General features: G+C 39.4%; 1 protein-coding gene across 9 annotated transcripts in view; it reads right to left on the bottom strand.

Annotated features, from left to right (window-relative positions):
• TANC2 (tetratricopeptide repeat, ankyrin repeat and coiled-coil containing 2) overlaps positions 1 to 18,827 on the bottom strand; it is a 225,068-nt gene that overhangs the window by 121,486 nt on the left and 84,755 nt on the right. For 6 of the 9 annotated variants that reach the window (XM_060781304.2, XM_060781307.2, XM_060781303.2 and 3 more), the window contains one exon: positions 18,402 to 18,584. In XM_060781304.2, coding sequence (XP_060637287.2) covers positions 18,402 to 18,584 — 183 coding nt within the window. The remainder of the gene's footprint in view (positions 1 to 18,401; positions 18,585 to 18,827) is intronic. The other 3 variants (XM_060781308.2, XM_060781310.2, XM_060781311.2) reach the window with 1 other exon arrangement.

The following is an 18,827-nucleotide window of genomic DNA, read 5'->3' as shown; positions in this document are numbered from 1 at the left end:
AAAATGTTTGTAAATAGATATGTCCAAAGTATCCTGTTGCTTGTTCATATGTGCCTATTAAACAGTCATGCCATTTCTCATACTGCATTTCCTTATCAAATGTCCATGCCAGTTTCATCTTTTCAAAGGATTTCTCAAAGCATATTCTCCTTAAAACCCCTTTATAAAAAGGAGGCACGAGAGCTTCTTGTACCACAAAGGTGAAGATGAGTAGCTATGAACTACAGATTTATTCCTGTACCTTTGCACCATGATGCAGTCTCTTTCACAGCTCCTTTGTAAAATCACACACCTTATATGTTCATCTAGCCTTACTCCACCCACAGTAGACTATTTTTGTGTTTTAAGCCTCTCTCAATTTCCACCCCCAACAATTCTCTGAGGACTCAGAGTTGCTTGGCAAAGGAATTGGCTGCATTCCAGGTTTGTCAGGGACAGCTAAGACACCCTGTAGTCCTTTTATTCAAGATAGCATTATGGGTTCATTTTTCCTGTGAAGAACAGAAAGTACCCAACCTGTCTTCAGTTATGACATCCTGATTCAACTTGCCAAATCAAACTGCAAAGCCTCTGGCCTATTAAATCTATTGTTGTTTTGTTTTGTTTTGTTTTTACAATGCTTTTACAATGTTGCCATTTGACTAATTCTTGAGTTTAACCAATTCCCGAGTTTACCTGCAATTTCTACCTTTCCCTAGTTCTAGATTGCAGAATTTAGAGATTGTGCTTAGTATTACATGCAAACAATTAATTGACAACTTAGGCAGAAAATTCATATACAAGATAAAGAAACTTTGGTTCCTATCAATGATACATCTGTGACCAGCAGATAATGGAAGAAACTCTTATAACTTGAGTTATGCTCCACCTACTTGCTCCAGATAGGAAATAAAAAGAAAGATCTTCCAGTGTCCCTATATGGAGGAGCTAACTCGAGAAGGCCAGTCGCTAATGCAGCCAAAAAGACAAGTGCTCCAGATGAAAGAAAACATTGTTAACATTAACTGTATTAGCAACTGTCCTTCTAGAGTTGTGTCCATGCCAGCAGCCTCTTAGAGAAGATCAAGCAGTGTGTCCCTTAACATAACCTTAGATTATGTTAGAAGTTCCAAAGTTCGTAGATATATGCAATATCAGGTTAAAGTCAAACCCATCACACTTATCATGTTTGCTAAACATGGAGAGTGGTTTCCATCTGGTTGCCCTGCAGAGTTCTACTGGGGGGGGGGGGGGGCATTGGTGGAGAAAGCTGCTCTAGTGGAAGAACTTTGTGGAATGCACCATAATGCAACCTTTCCCGATAGGGGACTCTCCAGAGTCATGCAACAGGAAGCAAAACATAACCAAATCCATCTGCTCAGGGTGGAAGTGGAGATCTTCTTGCCCTTGGTTCATGGTTGGAAAGAGATGAATAGTGCATCTGATGGTCAGAGACTGCTTGCCCTTTTTTCATAAATCCAAATATTCCTACATACATCCAGCATGTGCCAAATCTTTTCAAACTCCTTTGATGAAAATGAGCAGATGGATAGGAAGATGACTTCCTTAGCTGACCTAAGGAACAAATGTCTGATCCAAACACAGTACCACTGATTCAGGTCCAAAGATACAGAGCTCGTTGCATGTTGAGAACACTTTCATTAGCATTCCAAGCTGATAACAGTTAGGAACAGGAACCTCAAAGGTAAAAGTTTAAGTGATGCTTTTCTCAAAGGGCAGAATCATCAGCACTTTCAGAAATCTATGCAGGTCCCAGGTTTGAAAACACTGCACTGTTGGTGGTAGAAAATTGGTAAGATCCTTGGGGAAATGGGGATTGAGATCACTGTTGTTTAGTTATGTCATGGCAGTGATCTCTCATTGGCTATGTTGGATCTCAGACCATGATCGCGAAGTTCAAGAAGTCCACCTGTTTCCATCGGCATCATCTGCAGGGGGCCCCGGTGGCGCAGTGGGTTAAAGCCCTGTGCCGGCAGGACTGAAGACCGACAGGTCGCAGGTTCAAATCCGGGGAGAGGCGGATGAGCTCCCTCTATCAGCTCCAGGTCCTCATGCGGGGACATGAGAGAAGCCTCCCACAAAGATGATAAAACTTCAAAAATCATCCGGGCGTCCCCTGGGCAACATCCTTGCAGACGGCCAATTATCTCACAACAGGATGCTCCTCACATGACAAAAAAAAAATATGCAGATCTCCCTCAGAGAATTGTAAAGTTGAGGCAGACTGTCTATTTTCATCTGCATCGTCATCAGAACACCCTTATAGCCTGGAACAGTATCCACCACATTAGCAGTTTAGTATATCCATTCAGCATGCTCCACTCTTCTCTGCTTCTCTGGCCCTGGAATTCAACAAAAAAGCTCCTGTTTTGTAGCAGATTTCCTATGAAGAGGGTGAGGTCATAGTCCTTTGTGATATTATAAGATTTTCTCAGGAGAAGGTGATGATTTACAGTGTTATAAGCTGCTGACAGGTCTATGAAGACAGCTCCTGTAATTTGCTGCCTTTCTCTTGAGGAAGCATTGCCTCCTTTGCTTCTTTGTTTAAGGTGTGTGAGTGTCTCTGTAATAGCCAGTCCCATCTCATTGTCAGTGTCTTTAAGAGCCATTCCATCTTGGATAGTGGCCACTGGCACTAGAAGAGGTCCCACATGGCGTGTCTCATGAGTCAGGACCAGGTCTGCCTTCCTACTGCATGTTTTTCGAGGTTCGGAAGGAGGAAGAGGGATCAAATACCAGCTAGCCCTCTCACAATTCTGGTGGTATGTGGGTAAACATAATCATAGCAACAATAGTGGCTGCCTCCTGGACAATGATTTCTTCTATCACCCTGCTGGCTCATCTTCTTCTCCCCTGGCCTGTTTTGGTCAGGACAATAGCAATCTGAGGAGGCAGCATCAGAGAGGTTCCCACAGCTCCATCATTGCATGAACACTCTCTTGCACTGCTTTGCTTTGTTCTTGCCATGAGTGAAATGAGTGATTGTCAAGGGAGAGGGAGTCACCAGTAATGCCAGAGGGTCTCCCCACCATATCTGGCTCCCTTGCCATTCGAATATTCCATCAATTTAAAGTAATAGAGAGAAAGATAACAGGATGAGGAAAGAGAAGCAGCAGGGAAGAATATGGAATCTCTAGGAGCTGAGGCCGTCCAAACAAAGGAATAGTAGAGAATAGAGTGTAATGATAGGAAGGGGTTGGAAGAGAGAACAAAATAAAGAGTCCATGGGAAAGAAAGACTGAAATGGCTGGAGTGATGAGGAACAGCAGAGACATTGCAAGCACGTCCTACTGGAGTGTAAGGGGATCTGAGAGAGACTAGCCTTCTGTGGACAACAGAAGGTCTTTCTCCTGCTTATCTAGAGAGCAAGAGGAAGACCCAAGCTACAAGAGGTTCCTCCCATAGCTACTCAAAAACCATCTAGGTAAAGATGTTTTCTTTAAGGATATTCCAAGAGTGTAATTTGGTCTGTATTTTTAAACGAATTGATATATCAGTCAAAATGATGTTATCTTTCCCCTTCAGCATTTCTCACAGGGAGAAACACTGTTACTGTATTAATCTGATTGTTTTAAAACTGTTGTCATCAAATTGTACTTTGTATATTGTATTTTGTGAACTGTTGGGCATCGAATTGTGCCTTTTGTAAGCCGTCCTGAGTCCCCCCTAGGGGGTTGAGAAGGGCGGGGTAGAAGCACTCAAAATAAATAAATAAATAAAAATAGTCCTCTCCTCCCTATATATCTCAAAAAACATTTTTTTTCTGTATTCCCATGACACACTCTCTTTCTCCCCTGATCAGCAACTGCAACATTCAAAGTGCTGCATACAGAAATATCTAAATATTCAGTGAATGTGTAGATATGGGATAAGGTCAAGCATCCACCTTTTAGATATTTGACTGGAATATTTATGTGTAGAAATATTTAAAATGTCATGCTTAAACTGTAATCACAGCAGAGGGTGAAGATTAGCATAGGAATTAAAATGGCATTTTATGTTTACATGATCTTAAGTTAAAATTAAGGAAGAGGAGATCGCCCATGAGTTCTACAAGATGAAGATTCAGTATCACAATATATAGAATATGGCATAGGTCACTGTTCCTCAAACATTCTGAGCTTAGTGGTCCTTCTAAATTTAGGTTCTTTGCGTAGCACAACTCCAACCATCTGTTCCATAGCAGAAATGTTTTGCAGTAGCCTGTTGCTGTGTAGATTGGAGTACCAATTCAAAACTGACATGGGAAAGGAAAATAGCACAAGACATATCTTCTTTCCCGAATCAGTTCCTTTCAACCAGTGGTCTGTCACACTGTATTAAGATGGTCCAAGTAACACTGATTGTAAAAGACTATCCTAAATCCATATACAGTAAAGTCTGCTACGATGCATGTTTCTATAATGAGAATTTGAAATAACGCAATTAGTTAATAGATAAATACTGTATGCAGGACATGACATTTTAATTGGCCATAGCAGGATTGTAAAGCATTCAAAATTGGCACTGCCCACATCACACCCGTTAAGTGGCAACTCCATTTCCCCGCATCTTAGCCATGTGAGATTGAGAACTGAGGTGGATGGAAGGAGAGACTTGGGAGTATTTGCAATAGCAGAGCTGAGATTTTAAACCAGGACAGGAGTGGGGGTGGATGAAAAGAAGGAGTGGGAGCATTTGTAAAGACAAGATTTTAAGTTAAATGGAAAAAATAGGGTGGGAGCATTTGCAAGTCAGAAATGAGATTTTAGTGGATGGAAAGAGGATCTCCGGGAGGGGCATTTCCAAGGAACAAGAGTTTAAGCTGGGACAGGAGTAGGTGAGTGGGAAGAGGATGAAATCTGCACAATATTTGGCTGTTGCAAGAAGCTAATTCTTGTCCATTCCAAGGTGCAGAAAGTATTACCAGCTGTTTAAAGCATTGGGGGTCTCTCCACTTTTCAGAGGGAGCTCCAGAGGCTTGCCACCTCTGTCATAAATACATAGCCTCATGTTTTTCAATAGTAGGCATCACTATTTATGTTTATAACAGAAATTTATTGATTAATTTTTTATGTTTAAAATGTTTATATTTAATTATGTTTTAATGTTTGTATATTTTAAATTGTATGCAAATGCTTTTATGTTAAGCCTCTTTGAGTCTCCTCTGGGACAGATAAAGAAGTATAAATAAATATAATAAATAAATAAAATTTGTGGCAAATTAAGTAACTATCTTAGCCACCAGTAAAATTTTCAAGATCTGCATCTGTCCCTATTTTTCTAGCATCCTGCCTTTTTACAGAACACAAATATTGCTTTATAGCAAAATTTACTGTACAGGAGAGGCAGCATAAAAACAAAGCATTGGTTCTTGCTCAATCAGGTTATGTTAATGGCACAAGTCAAGAAAAACATCTCCATAAATCCCATGTGAATAAAAGGAGATGGAGTTATAAGAATACATTTTATTCCAACATTTATTTGTTGACGAAGGGTGGAATATACAATTTGTATCAGATTTCTGTTCTTTTTTTTATAGATCCTATTAGAATTACATCAGGCTATGGGATGTCAAGGTATGAAGCTTATCCAAAGGGTAAGACCATTCCACAATCAAAAAAGCTGCTCACAGTTGTCATTACTTCACTGGCACCAAGGTTCAATAGAATACACCTTCTTGGTTGTTGCAGCAGAAAATTCTTTTGGTCTGTACAGTGGTTAACATAACTGTAAAGGAGTATGTTGCAGCCTCGAAATTTGCAAATACTTTTGAGAACAGTACTGTAGATTAAATCCACATTCCTGGAGATATTTCTCACTTATCAGGGTACCTGCAATTATCATTGTAGAAGCAGCAGGTGTCCAGGGTCTTTAGAATAGAATGGGTGTGCTCAGTGGTATGAAGTGATGCACTTTAAGCATGAAATAGGCCTGATACTTCTTGAAAAGATGAATTACAAACAAAAAAAATATTAGAAAATCAAATACACTTCTGTGACAGACAGACATATAGAAAACTTGGATAGGACCTACAACTAATCAGTTAAACCTAAAGAGGGATGTGAGTATACAAAGATGAATGGCAAGAAACACTAGAGTAATTTTAGATACTGCTTCATAATAAGAATGAGCCAGCATTCAGATGTAGTTGGAAATCACAGGAAATGGAACAAAAGGAACAAATAATGTAAATAAGTGCCCTAGATAAAGAATGTAAAATCATGTGGGTAGTAAAGATAGATAAATTTCATTATGGTCCAGAGACCCTTATTACACTGTAGCATACAGGTTATACAGGTAATGAGATTAAAAATATTTGCAAACAGTAAAAGCTGCTTAAAATACATGTGGCTAAAAACAAGGATAAAAAGCTACAAGATGTGCTGGCATGTTTCAGCCTCAAGGCAGTAAAATATGACAGAGGATTGAAAAAGCAACAGTAACACTCCAGATATTTCTGTATTTCAGAGTTTCAGAAACTGTTTTTTTATATTATGACTCCTAGAATTCCCCCACCACCACCACCACCACCACCACAAAAATTGGCAGTGGTTATCCTGAGAGATTCTGGAATTTGTTATCAAAAAGAGTAACTTTGCCCCCTTTCTACACTGTCATATAATCCAGATTATCAACTCAGATAATGCACATTATCTGCTAAGAACTAGATTATATGAGTCTACATTGCTTTTTAATCCAATTCAAATGAATTAATCTGGATTTTATATGGCAGTGTAGAAGGGACCGTCTTCCATGCAAGAGAAGCATAACATACTTCTTGGGGATGTGAAACTGTAACCCAAAGATTCATTTGACAGATTAAGGCATTAGAGCAGTTCCTCACAAATTGTTAATTACTAAAAATTGCAGCTATCACAATGCATTCTGTTAATAGTTTTGTGCTTATCCTTGGTTAGCAAATACTTAGTAATGTCTTTTTAGATTCCCTTGAATCTTTAATACGGTATTTATAAGCAAAGAACCCATGAATTGCTATAATCATTTATCTTTTCCCTACCCACCCAACACAGTGAATAAAGCAGTGTTTGACAATTAAATTGAAATTTAATTTACAGGACCCAATCCACATGTAGTCATATTTGGATGCACTAAGCTCAGTGACATTTTAGTCCTGAAACACTTACATGCACTGATTTTAGCTGACCACTCTAATGAAATCTATGCTATTCAGAAACAGATACGTTTTAAACAGCAACAAATGGCGATACCATAATCTTCTTAGCATTAGTAAATAAATCAATAACTTTATGGGCCATCCACACCCACATACCCTCCATGAACTGAAAATTGTTGCAATTGATGAAGTAGACTCTAGTCCACAGAAGGGCATACCAAAAAATGTGTGCTAGCCTTTAAAATTGGAATTGCCTGTTGTAGGAAAATAAAGACAATATTAACAATTTCCTTTATTGGTTTTCTTTTGTCAAACTAACTATGTATGTAAGACTTGATTAAAGGTGATGTAGTACAGGTCTAACGCAGGGGTCACCAAACTAAGGCCCATGGGCTAGATGTGGCCCTCTAAAGTTATTTACCCAGACCCCACCCTAAACTTTAGACTTAGGGTTGTCCTAAGTCTGAAACAACTTGAAGGCACACAATAACAACAATCCTAATTAACATGATTATCCCAGCAGTCAAAAGCAAGGCCACACTTCCCACTGAAATACTGGTACATTTCTGTTGGTTAAAATTGTTCTTCATTTTAAATATTGTATTGTTCTTTCATGTTTGTTTGGTGTTTTTTTTTTGCACTACAAATAAGATATGTGCCATGTACATAGGAATTTGCTCATGTTTTTTGTTTTTTTTTTTCAAATCACAGCCCAGCTCCCCAATAGCCTAAGGGACTGTGAACTGGTCATCTGCTTAAAAAGTTTTAGGACCCCTGATTTAATGCATTTTTATTCTTTCTGCAAGTAAAAACTATAGTATTTGTGAGACTTTGAAAACCTTGTTTACTGCACCACAATTCATTACATCCAATTCTTCCTTGTAACTGTTCCCACCCACTCTACCATAACAATTTGCCTCTTTCTACAGCCTTGGGAATTTCAAAAACTAGATATAGGATATACACAGAATTTGATTCTGTAGGGCAAACAGTGATAAGCAAACTAATGGGATGTTAGAAATATGTTTCTGTATACTCATTCTACAGTTATAAACCAATTAACTTCACAAATAAATGTGTTATAATAGCATGCATTGTGCCTTCACAAATAAATGTGTTATAATAGCATGCATTGTGCCTTCCAAAGAAAGCTTGAAAAGCCAATTGTTACTGTTCTGCAAGGAAAACATCTGGCTCACTATTAAGAAAAACAATAGATGAATGTCAGTCCTCAATACTCCAACTTTATAAGCTAAGCACTAAACCTTTGGTTATACACACATTGGCACAGCTCTTGTAATAGCGTATTTGTGTGCTACAGTGATTAGTGTCAGTAAAGGACTGAAAAGACTAGGACTATAATCCTCACTAAACTGTGAAACTCACTGGAAGCATCTCCCTCTCCTTCCCTCTCTCTCACACACACACATTCCCGTCCTCCATTCCTCTCCTACCCCCCCACCCCCAACCCAACCTACTCAACAATTATAAAGATAATTGGGAGTGGGGGAAAATATATAAATATAAGACAGAAAGATCCAAAAGATTTTGTTTGACCTTTCCTCAGCGATCCATACTTGATTACTATATCTCTGAGCTTATTGGCATATGGATGAATCTCTCCTTTTTTTGCAGTGTACGAGGACTTATATCTTGCAGAAACACAACTGTGATATTTTAAACTCATCTTTTCCAGTTGGCATATTCATCTTAAAATGGATTCTCCAGTTATTAAGCAAATATATCTCGTCTTTTCTTTATAGGATAGCGCTTCATGTAGTGTTTCAATTTCTTGCTTAGCAGTGCCAATCTGTGGTATGCTTTCTTCCCTCTGGTTCTTGGATCCACCGGCCTTTACATGTCTATATTTGCTGTGCTTTTCTAAATCCTGGAGACTGCCTTGCATCTCATCTGTAATCTTAAAGAAGCTGATTTTCTTCGAAAGCTGAATAGTGAGGTGGAGAGCTTTGCTTTCAGTCTTTGTGAAGTTGTTTGGTTTTATTATTAGTGAGGGAAATGAGGCTTCCAGAGGCTTCAATGGCATTGACTATTCCTCAGTTAAAGCTTGGTAATATGTTGGAAGTTACACTGCTATTTCTGATGCTAGTTTAATAAGCTTCAGGCAAGCACCTTTTATTTCCTAGGCTTACTTCAGCATAATTACTAGAATCACCGTTTTGTCCTAATTTATTAGCTCTGTTTGCCAGTTTATGTTTCACTCCAAAATATGCTTTGAGGTCTCTCTCAATTGGTTGAAGATTGCATTACCTGTGTCTTTTATCTTTGCCAAGGTTTAATCCTCCAAAATACAAAATGAATGTTCATTTTTAAATATCTAAGTGTAGAGTTTTGGTTAGGAAGTTTTTTTAACCTATACATTGATTAAAATAATACTAATCTATTTTGCAAAATTAGTAATGCCCCATAGTTGAAACATTTCAGGGCTCGATCCAGCTCAGCAGGGGGCACAAAGCCTTCATACAGAAATATTCCCATAATAACCAAACAAAAGACAGTGCAATGTAGGAGAGGGCTAAATTAAAATATGGGAAACCTTGGTTCAAGTCTTTACTCAGTCATAAAGGTGACAGCATGAACTTGGGCTGGACATTTTCTCAGCACAACATGCACTGCAGGATCACTCCAAAATAGTTGGAGAGCCATATACAGGGGGAGGTTTGATTCTGGAACTCCACACAGGTAGTAAACAACGTGGATAGTTCATGTCTCATACTATTATGTCCGCACAGCTTAGAGCACATCGCCAACACTTTAGGTATGGGCTGCAATGATCCATGGTCAATTGAAAGTGTAGATCAGGATTCTCCAAATTGGGAGGACCCGATGGATGCTATCTTGGAACTTCCTATAGGAAAATTAGAATATAAATATAATATATAACTAAATACCTTCTTTTTTCATCCAAATTAACTAAGTGGAGTACAGAGAGCTAGGTGGGTATACTAGTGTTGCAAGCAATGGATCCGCTCACATGCCGCAGGAAGAAAGAGAGGACCACATAAGAGGACACTCATAGCTCTACCTTGCCTTATTGGAATTATTCTATGTGTAGCTGCTGCACCCAGAGTTCCTGAACTGGGCTGAATGACTGGCTACAAGTCATAGTTAATCAGTTACATTTAATCCAGCGTGCTGAGAACTGGGAAAGACTGAAAACTTTCTTCCTTTCGTAGTAGCCTGTCACACTTCTCTACAATGCTCAAGGGCAGGATAAAGTTTTCTGCCAGCTTGTTCAGTTGGTTGCATGCAATTCTTTTTTGTGTAAGGCAGTTTTTAAATATAAATCAATTGGGTTGTTTGTTTTTTTTACAATAGACTAAAAGTACTGTTCTGTTATCCCTTCGAACTACAAAAGGGGGCCTATACAGAGAAGGATAGTTCATGTTATTGGGTGGGGGGGAGTTGAAGAAAGAAAACCATTTTCCCAATTTTTGCTGGTTATTCTGCACCTCCCCTCTTTCCCATTTCATAAAGGATGCTTGTTTCTACGACAGCGACATGGTTGGAGGGAATAACAGGAAAACGGGGAAATTGTTTAAATCCTTCAACCCCCTTCCCCTCTGTAAAATTGACTATTCATCTCTGTCTAGCGCCCCCCTGTGGGCTCTGCCCAGATAATGAAACAGTATCAAACTGGAAAAATGATTTTTAATTAAAAACATATGATGTAAGAGGATCATTCTAATCAAGAAATATATATTAGAGAACATGAAGAGGTTTCTAAAATACCTTTAATGCATGTTACTACTATTAGTGTCAAGAATGTTGTTTTTCAACAAGATAAAGTTTAAACAAGTCAAAATACGTTTTCATTAACATTGAAAACGTATTTTGACTTTTTTAAAGTCAACAAGATGGACATATGCAACAAATAGTAGACAAGCCGTTTTTGTTATATCCTCAGAGCAAGTGATACAAGTGTTTGAACAATTAACATCTGCTGACATTTAAAGTGTCTTTTTGCAAATAAATTTGACACTTCCAGTTGTCAGAGGTAGCAAATATTGATTAAAAAGAAACATTCTGCTGAAAGGTTTACTTGAAGCAAATATATGATTGTATTTTGTATGGAACCATGGAAGGAAATATATTTTATTCATGTAGGCATCAATCAATTCTCACTGCCTCAAAATTAAAGATTCAAAATTGGCCTTATGGTTTTTGCTACCAACACCCTCCTCAAAAGCAAATAGATTATTTAAAAATTAAATAAATTCATATTAACATTGAAAAAGAAAAAAAGTTTGGGTTTTTTTCTCTCAACACAATCCCTGCAATGAAAGCAGCTTTACATTTTCTGTACTAGTATTTGTTTATGTCAAATATGGGAAACCTTGGTTCAAGATGGAAGCCACAAAAGATCACAACCCATTTCCAAACAGTTGAATGTTTGGCCACCGGCTCAAGAGCAAGGAGACCACATTAGCCAAGTGAGCTATTACTAGGCGCAGAAGCCAAAACCAAACCTCTCAGATCCTACAACATTCCCCAGCCTCACAGACAGTACCCCCTTCTGTCATCCTAAAAAATAATCACATCCTCAAATAATGAGCCCAACAGAGCTGCTTCAAGATTTCCAAGGGAGCTCTACATGGACACCTTTTCCCAGGACCAATCCAGAGTGGATAGTTTTGACCGACAGCTTCCTAGCCACTGCGGAGGCAGGAAGGAATCCTGACCATCCATCACTGGACAACCACCCTTACCATTCCCCTTCCCATTATTTTTGTCACAGCAGCCAGCGGGCACAACATTGCTAGTGTGAGTCACTCATTGCCTGAAGTAATGTTGGGCAGGACACTGGAGCAACACAAGAGAGGGAAGAGGGTAGAGGAGGAAGTGCCCCCTCATTTCCTCCTTCCTCTCTCCAATTGCCCCATTACTCTGACTAGGGTTACACCAAGAAATGAGGAACAGTTATCAGCCAAGTTGAACTCGCTGGCCACTGCAACAATGAGAATGGGAGGAGTACAGTGAGTGCCATCCTATTTCCATGGGCTGCCCAAGCCCAGCGAATACAGGATGGATGTGTCAACAGTTGTGATCAGTTCCATCTCTGAACTGGCCCAACTGCTTACATGAACCCAAATTTATGGTTTGCTTAAGATTTTCGGGGAGAATTCAGAACAACCCACAACTTTGCAGTTCAATGCCATGTTAATCCAAATCAGCTTTCTGCATCACACAGCCACCACTGAGCTAATTCTTCACTTTTGGGATACTGCATCAGTGTAGATATGCCCTCAGACCCAGAATGACCTACTACTCAAACCAAGCAGAGTTTTTCAGACCATCTACATCATCTCTCCTTTCCTGATCAGTTCTTTTTGCACTTCTGCTCTAGGTAAGACCGTATACACACAGAAACACACACAATGAAGTAAGCAACAAATGTAGTTACCTTAAAAGTCAAATTTAAACTTTTTGTATAGAATGCTGCAAAATAATTTTATTATTTTGTTCAATATATGAATTTGAAAAATTGGAAACTACTGTAAAGATTATTATTTTTGATTTATAGTGTCAATTCTCTAGCTCAAAAAAGAAATATCATTATGCAAACTTTATAAGGTTAGAGTTTTTACACCCAGCGTTCCTGCTTTGCCTACCTTCTGGTCTACAATATAAAAATGTTATCTAGAAATCTCTGGAGAATCGCCAGTCTGATTCTAGGATTTAACTACTGCAGTTTTGCTTTGCCTTGAAGTCATACAGAGCAGAAGGAGATTGAGAAGGGGGAGACAGCGAAATAGAGTGCTTTTTGCCCCCCAAACTGTCTCCTATATCTAATAACCCAGATAACCAGGGTGATAGTCATCTTAGGTTGAAAATGGTGCTGTTGAATGGTCAGTAAATGGAAAAACAACTACCATCCAGGTCTTGATTTTGGATGAGTATGCTGACTTGATTTCTACCACAGATACCTAGCTGGATGAGAATCAGGGAGGCGGGAGGACGGGCGGGTAATATCTCTCAGCTCAGCACCAGGATTCTCGGTGCAGCAGCAGGTTAGGCCTTGGGGGGGGGGGGGAGGTGAGAGGTGGAGTTGCAGTGATCTATTGTGATTCCACCCCCTGACCAGGTTCCTCATCCCACATGGAATTCTGCTGGTTCTTGGGGATTTTCCTGTCACCTTGGCAAGCAATTCTGTTGAAGCTCTGGCTGACCTCTCGAATGGGAAAATGGTCAGGGCGGTGGGCATAATCGCTTCTGAATGTCCCTTCTCACAGAGCAAAGCCAAACCAGTTGGCAGTGATGAAGAAAGTGAAATGGAGACAACAGTGATGTTGGTGGAGAACCAAGCATGGTCTAGAGCATATTTGAAAGCTTACTCCACAGCAATGGAGGCAGCAGGGAAATTGTTAATTGCTGCAACCATTGCATCTGCAAGAAACTGTCCAGCTAAGCTGTTTGGAGTGGTCATAGGGCGATTACATGCCGGTCCTCAAGGAGACATCCCTGACCATTCAGAAGCTCTCTGTGGAGGATTTCACAGCACTTTGCAGATAAAGTCATTCAGATCTGTTCCAACTTGGATGCTGTTATGGTACAGTTTCAGTGGATATAACTTTGGCCCCCGCTTTCCTAATATTGGTGGATACCTTTCAATCTGTGCAGTCTGAGGATGTGGACAGGATTCTTGGAAAGGTGAGTGCTACCACATGTATTCTAGATCTTTGCCCTTCCTGGCCAGAGGGGGACTGGCAGAGTGGGTGAAAGTGGTAGTCAATGCCTCCCTGGAACTAGGCAAAATTCCGACTTGCCTAAAGGAGGCAGTTGGGAGATGTATATTTTAAAAAACCACCCCTGAAATCCTCTATAATGAACAATTATTGGCCAGTGTCTAACCTTCCCTTTCTGAGCAATGTCTTAGAGTGTGTGGTGGCCTACCAACTCCAGAGATTTCTGCATGAAATAGATTATATAGATCCATTTCAATCTGGTTTCAGTCCTGGACATGGAACAGAGACAGCTTTGGTTGCCTTGGTGGATGACATATGTAGAGAGCTAGACAGGAAGAATGTGTCCCTGTTGGTTATCCTGGATCTCTCAGAAGCTTTTGATACCATTGACCATGGAATCCTTCTAGGTTGTCTTGCTGAGATGGGGCTGGTAGGCACTATTTAACAGTGGCTTCGATCCTTCCTGGAGGACCGTACCCAAAAGGTGGTGCTGGGGTTCCACAGGGTTCCATTTTGTCCCCCATGCTGTTTAACATATACATGAAACCGCTGGGAGAGGTCATCCAGAGTTTTGGATTACAGTGCCATCTATATGCCGATGACACCGAACTTTATTACTACTTTCCACCTAAAGCCAAGGAAGCTATAATGACCCTAAACCTGTGTCTGTCATCAGCAGTGGACTGGATGAAGGCTAACAAATTGAAACTTAATCCAGACAAGACAGAGGTACTTCTGGTCAGTCGTTAGGCAGATCAGGGAATAGGGATTCAGCCTGTGCTGGATGGAGTTACACTCCCCTTAAGGTATAGGTCTGCACCTGGAGGCCCAGGTGTCGTTGGTAGCCAGAAGGGCCTCTGCACAATTAAAACTTGTACGCCACATGCACCTGTTCCTTGGGAAGCTAGATCTGGCCATGGTAGTACATGCCTTAGTTACATCCTATCTGGATTACTGTTCTGGTCCAGCTTACCTGTCCGAATGTATCTCCCTCTATGAACCATCTAGGAGGTTAAGATCATCGGAGGAGGCCCTGATCTCGCAAGCGTGACTGGTGAGGACGAGAGACAGGGTCTTCTCAGTGGTGGCTCCTTGTCTGTGGAACTCCCTCCCCCATGACATCAGTTCAGTCCCCTACCTCCTATCTTTTAGGAAAAATCTTAAAACATAGCTGTCGAACCAAGCATTCGAGCAGTAGATGCAGCAACAAGAATGAGAGTGATTTTATGTGATCAACAATGGATTGACCTTGGATTATGATTTTGAACTTGTGTATTTTAAACTGATGTTTTAATAATGGATGTTTTAACTGTTTTTACCTGTAATTGTTTTGTTCTTTAATTTATGATTTGGTATCTAATGGTTGCCTGTTGCGAAGCAACCCTGAGTCCCCACTAGGGGTGAGAAGGACGGGACGGAGTACAAATGTGTGAAATAAAGAAATAAATAAGGAACTCTACGTGGGACTGCTTCTGAAGAGTGCTCGGAAACTTCAGCTGGTCCAAAGAGCTGCAGCCAGGTTGCTCACTGGAGCTGACTACAGGCAGCAAACAACTCCCCTGTTGAAGAAGCTTCACTGGTTGACAGTACGTTTCTGGGCACAATTCAAAGTGCTGGTTATGACCTTTAAAGCCCGAGACATTTCAGGTCCAGGCTATTTGGCTGACCACATTCCCTTGTACGAACCTGCCTGGGCCCTGAGATCTTCAGGAGAGGCCCTTCTCTTGGTCCTACCTCCATCTCAAGCTCAGTTGGTGGGAATGAGAGAGCAGGCCTTCTCGGTGGCTGCCCCTCAACTCTGGAACTCCCTAACCAAAAAAGCCAGAATGGCCCTCTCACTGTTATCTTTTTGGTGGCAGGCTAAGACATTTTTATTCAGACAGGCTTTTAAAGATGAAGGTTTTAAAGATCAAACTAGTGAGTGCTGTGATTTTGAACTTTGAATATGTTTAATTGGATTTTAACTGCGATTTTTAATACTGTTTATATTTAATTTTGTTTTAATGTTTGCATAATTATATATTTTAAATTGTATGCTAATGCTTTTATGTTAAACCGCTATGAGTTTCCTTCAGGAGAGAAAAAATGGGATATAATAATAATAATAATAATAATAATAATAATAATGATCTACACACAGAAACAGAGAAAAGGTCCAAATGTTTGGTAGTTATTGATACATTTTTCCAGACAGACCACCAAGAAAAAATAAATTGTATGATTGTTAATATTAACGAAGTATTTCTAGACACACATATCCAAGGTAACGGAAGAACATAGGAAGATAATTCATTCAGAAATAAATAATGCAATAATTACATTTCAAGTCTACATGGAACTGGAATCACATTGTTTTATAACTGAGTTTTTAAAACATTTGAAAAAAAATGAAAAAAATGGATATACCTACTTATGTTATTCAGATTTTTGGAGAAAAAAAGATTTTAAAAACATGACTGCTACAGGGAAATAAGAAAAATTGAGAGAGGAATTTTTTGAGCAAGGGGGAAACTTGAGTTCATTCACATGATATAACATATCATGGCTTGTCGTGAATGAGCAGCATATTGTTGCTGTTGCATTCTGCACTGTGGGAACAGATAAACAAACTAGAGCTTCATTGTGTGGTTGATTTATTGGATCTTCTGGCAACAGACAACTTCTCTTCCCAGCAATTTAAATAAAGAAACTAGGGTTTGCTCTTAGGTTTTTTTTTTCTCTTCTGACTGCAGCCAGACGACATAATAAACAACTGCAGAGCAAAGCTCTGTGATTTGTTCAGATGATCCACTGCAAATGGGAGTGATCAAACAGTGTGCACCAGCATGCTTTTCATTCATGACAAGTCAAGAGTTCTCACAAGGTTTATACATGCAAATATAAGCATAGCATCCTCTAGCCTTTTACAAACTGATTTTGCAAACAGATGTTTCTGTGGTGAGCTGTGGTTTGACAAGTAACTGCAGATACTATTTAATTTTAGGAAAGAAAGCTGCCAGGACTGGATGCTTACAGGGAACATTGTCATGAATGCTGTCAGCCCTTCTCCTTAATTTTGGGGAAGGAGGCAGCTTTCACTTATTGAGTCAAATTTAAAAGCATTACATATGTTGAAAAGCAGGATTAATAAATTTACATGTCATGGGAGATTTCAAGACAATCAGAATTAAATAATTGTAGCACTGAAATACTCCCTTGTCGTCTATGGAAAAATTAAACCAAGAAAATGCAAAATAATAAATACACATTCAGTATGCCTTATTCAAAATGCTTGAGACCAGAAGTGTTTCAGATGTCGGAGTTTTGGGAAATTTGGAATATCTATGAAATTGTAAGATTCCAAGAGTGGTGCTTACCACAAATCACACCTCTCACCATTTCACAGATCCTCCTGCCTTTCTCCAGTTTCACACCCCATTTGCTAACTGTGTTGTATATGAGATGTCAGGCTGGAGACAGACTGAGAATCTGAGAGACTGAGGACGTAAGGGACCTGATATATTTTTTATAAAAATAGAGCAATGTACATGAGATCTCTGTGGAGATTTTAGAGCATTTTGGATACCAAATGTACGATTCACAGTGACTACGACAGGAAATTGTAATGGTTCTGCTATAGGCTGTAATTCAGTTGGTTTCTTTTTCTTGTTTTATGCTTTTAAAAACAGTACAAATCCTTCCATACATGAATTTATAGGGGACATACAAGATTTTCAAAAAAGCACCTCTTTTCTCATACAGATTGATAGGCAGAGGTGACCAGGAACTGAAATGATTGCCTCAGACAGAGCAAAGGATAAAGTCAGATCAACATTTCCACACATGACCCTTGCCTCCATGCACAAAATACAACATCCAGTCAGGTCAAGAAAAAAAAAGTAAGAAGTCATTTTAACTGACACACTATGAAATGGTACTGAAGGTAAGTATTTCCCATGTCACAAACTTTGTTCCTTGTGTAAAAAATATTTCTTCACTGCAACTCCAGAATTACCAACAGAAGTGGGGAGGAAAGCCCTGACTCCTCCAGAAGTATTTGTGAAAGATGACCAAATTATCCATTATCAAAGGAGTGGGTAATTTAGGGTCTCATCACAATTTGTGCCAAAATCCATTCCTTATATATTACCATACGATAGCTACCTAATTATCCAAGATTTTTAAAAATCTTGTATTCAAACCTGGCTTATGAACAACAGATACAATTTCTCTGGCATTTCCAATGTCTGGAAAAGAAAATAGGTTCCACTCTCTCCATTTTGTCTTAGATGACAGCCTATTTAAATTTTCCAAAATAACTCAATAGGAACCACTGAAACCAAGTTCACTGCATTGATCACATTCAATTTGAATAATGGAAAAAATAAAGACAACACCTTTAAAAATAGCAAAGTTTTTCACAGTTTTGTTGTGTTCCTTTCTTTGTACACAAAAGACTCCTAAAATGAATACTGTACCAAGCACATTCTAAGTTAAATCAAAACCAAATTCACTCAACTTACACAGTGTTTGAGAGGGAAGAGGGAATGCCAGGTTTTATTCAACACTTCAAATGTACTAAACTTGTGTAAGTTCCTTACCAGTTAATTTCTTCATGGGCTGGAGCCGAACACTGATAGACTGATGTGTTAGTAATGGGGAGGATGGGAGAGAGCGGGACATGCCTTCCATAATCCGAATGTGCTGCATACCTTCGGGCACTGGGAGTGCTGGGATAGCATACTCTGGTTCAAATGCACAGTCGTTCTCTGTGGAGCTGCCTCCTGAAAGAAATATAACAATAAAAATGAATATAGTCTTCTCACCTTAAATCAGTTCATAAGCAATGTTTATGACCCCCTATAACAAGAGTTGGACTTGCATAAAAGATAGGAGGACAGACACACCAGTAGGACACACCAGTAGGATCAGTTTTGACAGACACACCAGTAGAATCAGCAGTGATGAGAAGTCATGTTTTCAGCAAATGAAAGTCAGCTAGAGCTTTCATTGCCTCTTGCTTCCAA

Source organism: Anolis sagrei, chromosome 6, assembly GCF_037176765.1.
Source record: "Anolis sagrei isolate rAnoSag1 chromosome 6, rAnoSag1.mat, whole genome shotgun sequence".
NCBI lineage: Eukaryota > Metazoa > Chordata > Lepidosauria > Squamata > Dactyloidae > Anolis > Anolis sagrei.
Note: the sequence above shows the minus strand (reverse complement) of the source record. Positions and strands in the feature narration are given on the sequence as shown.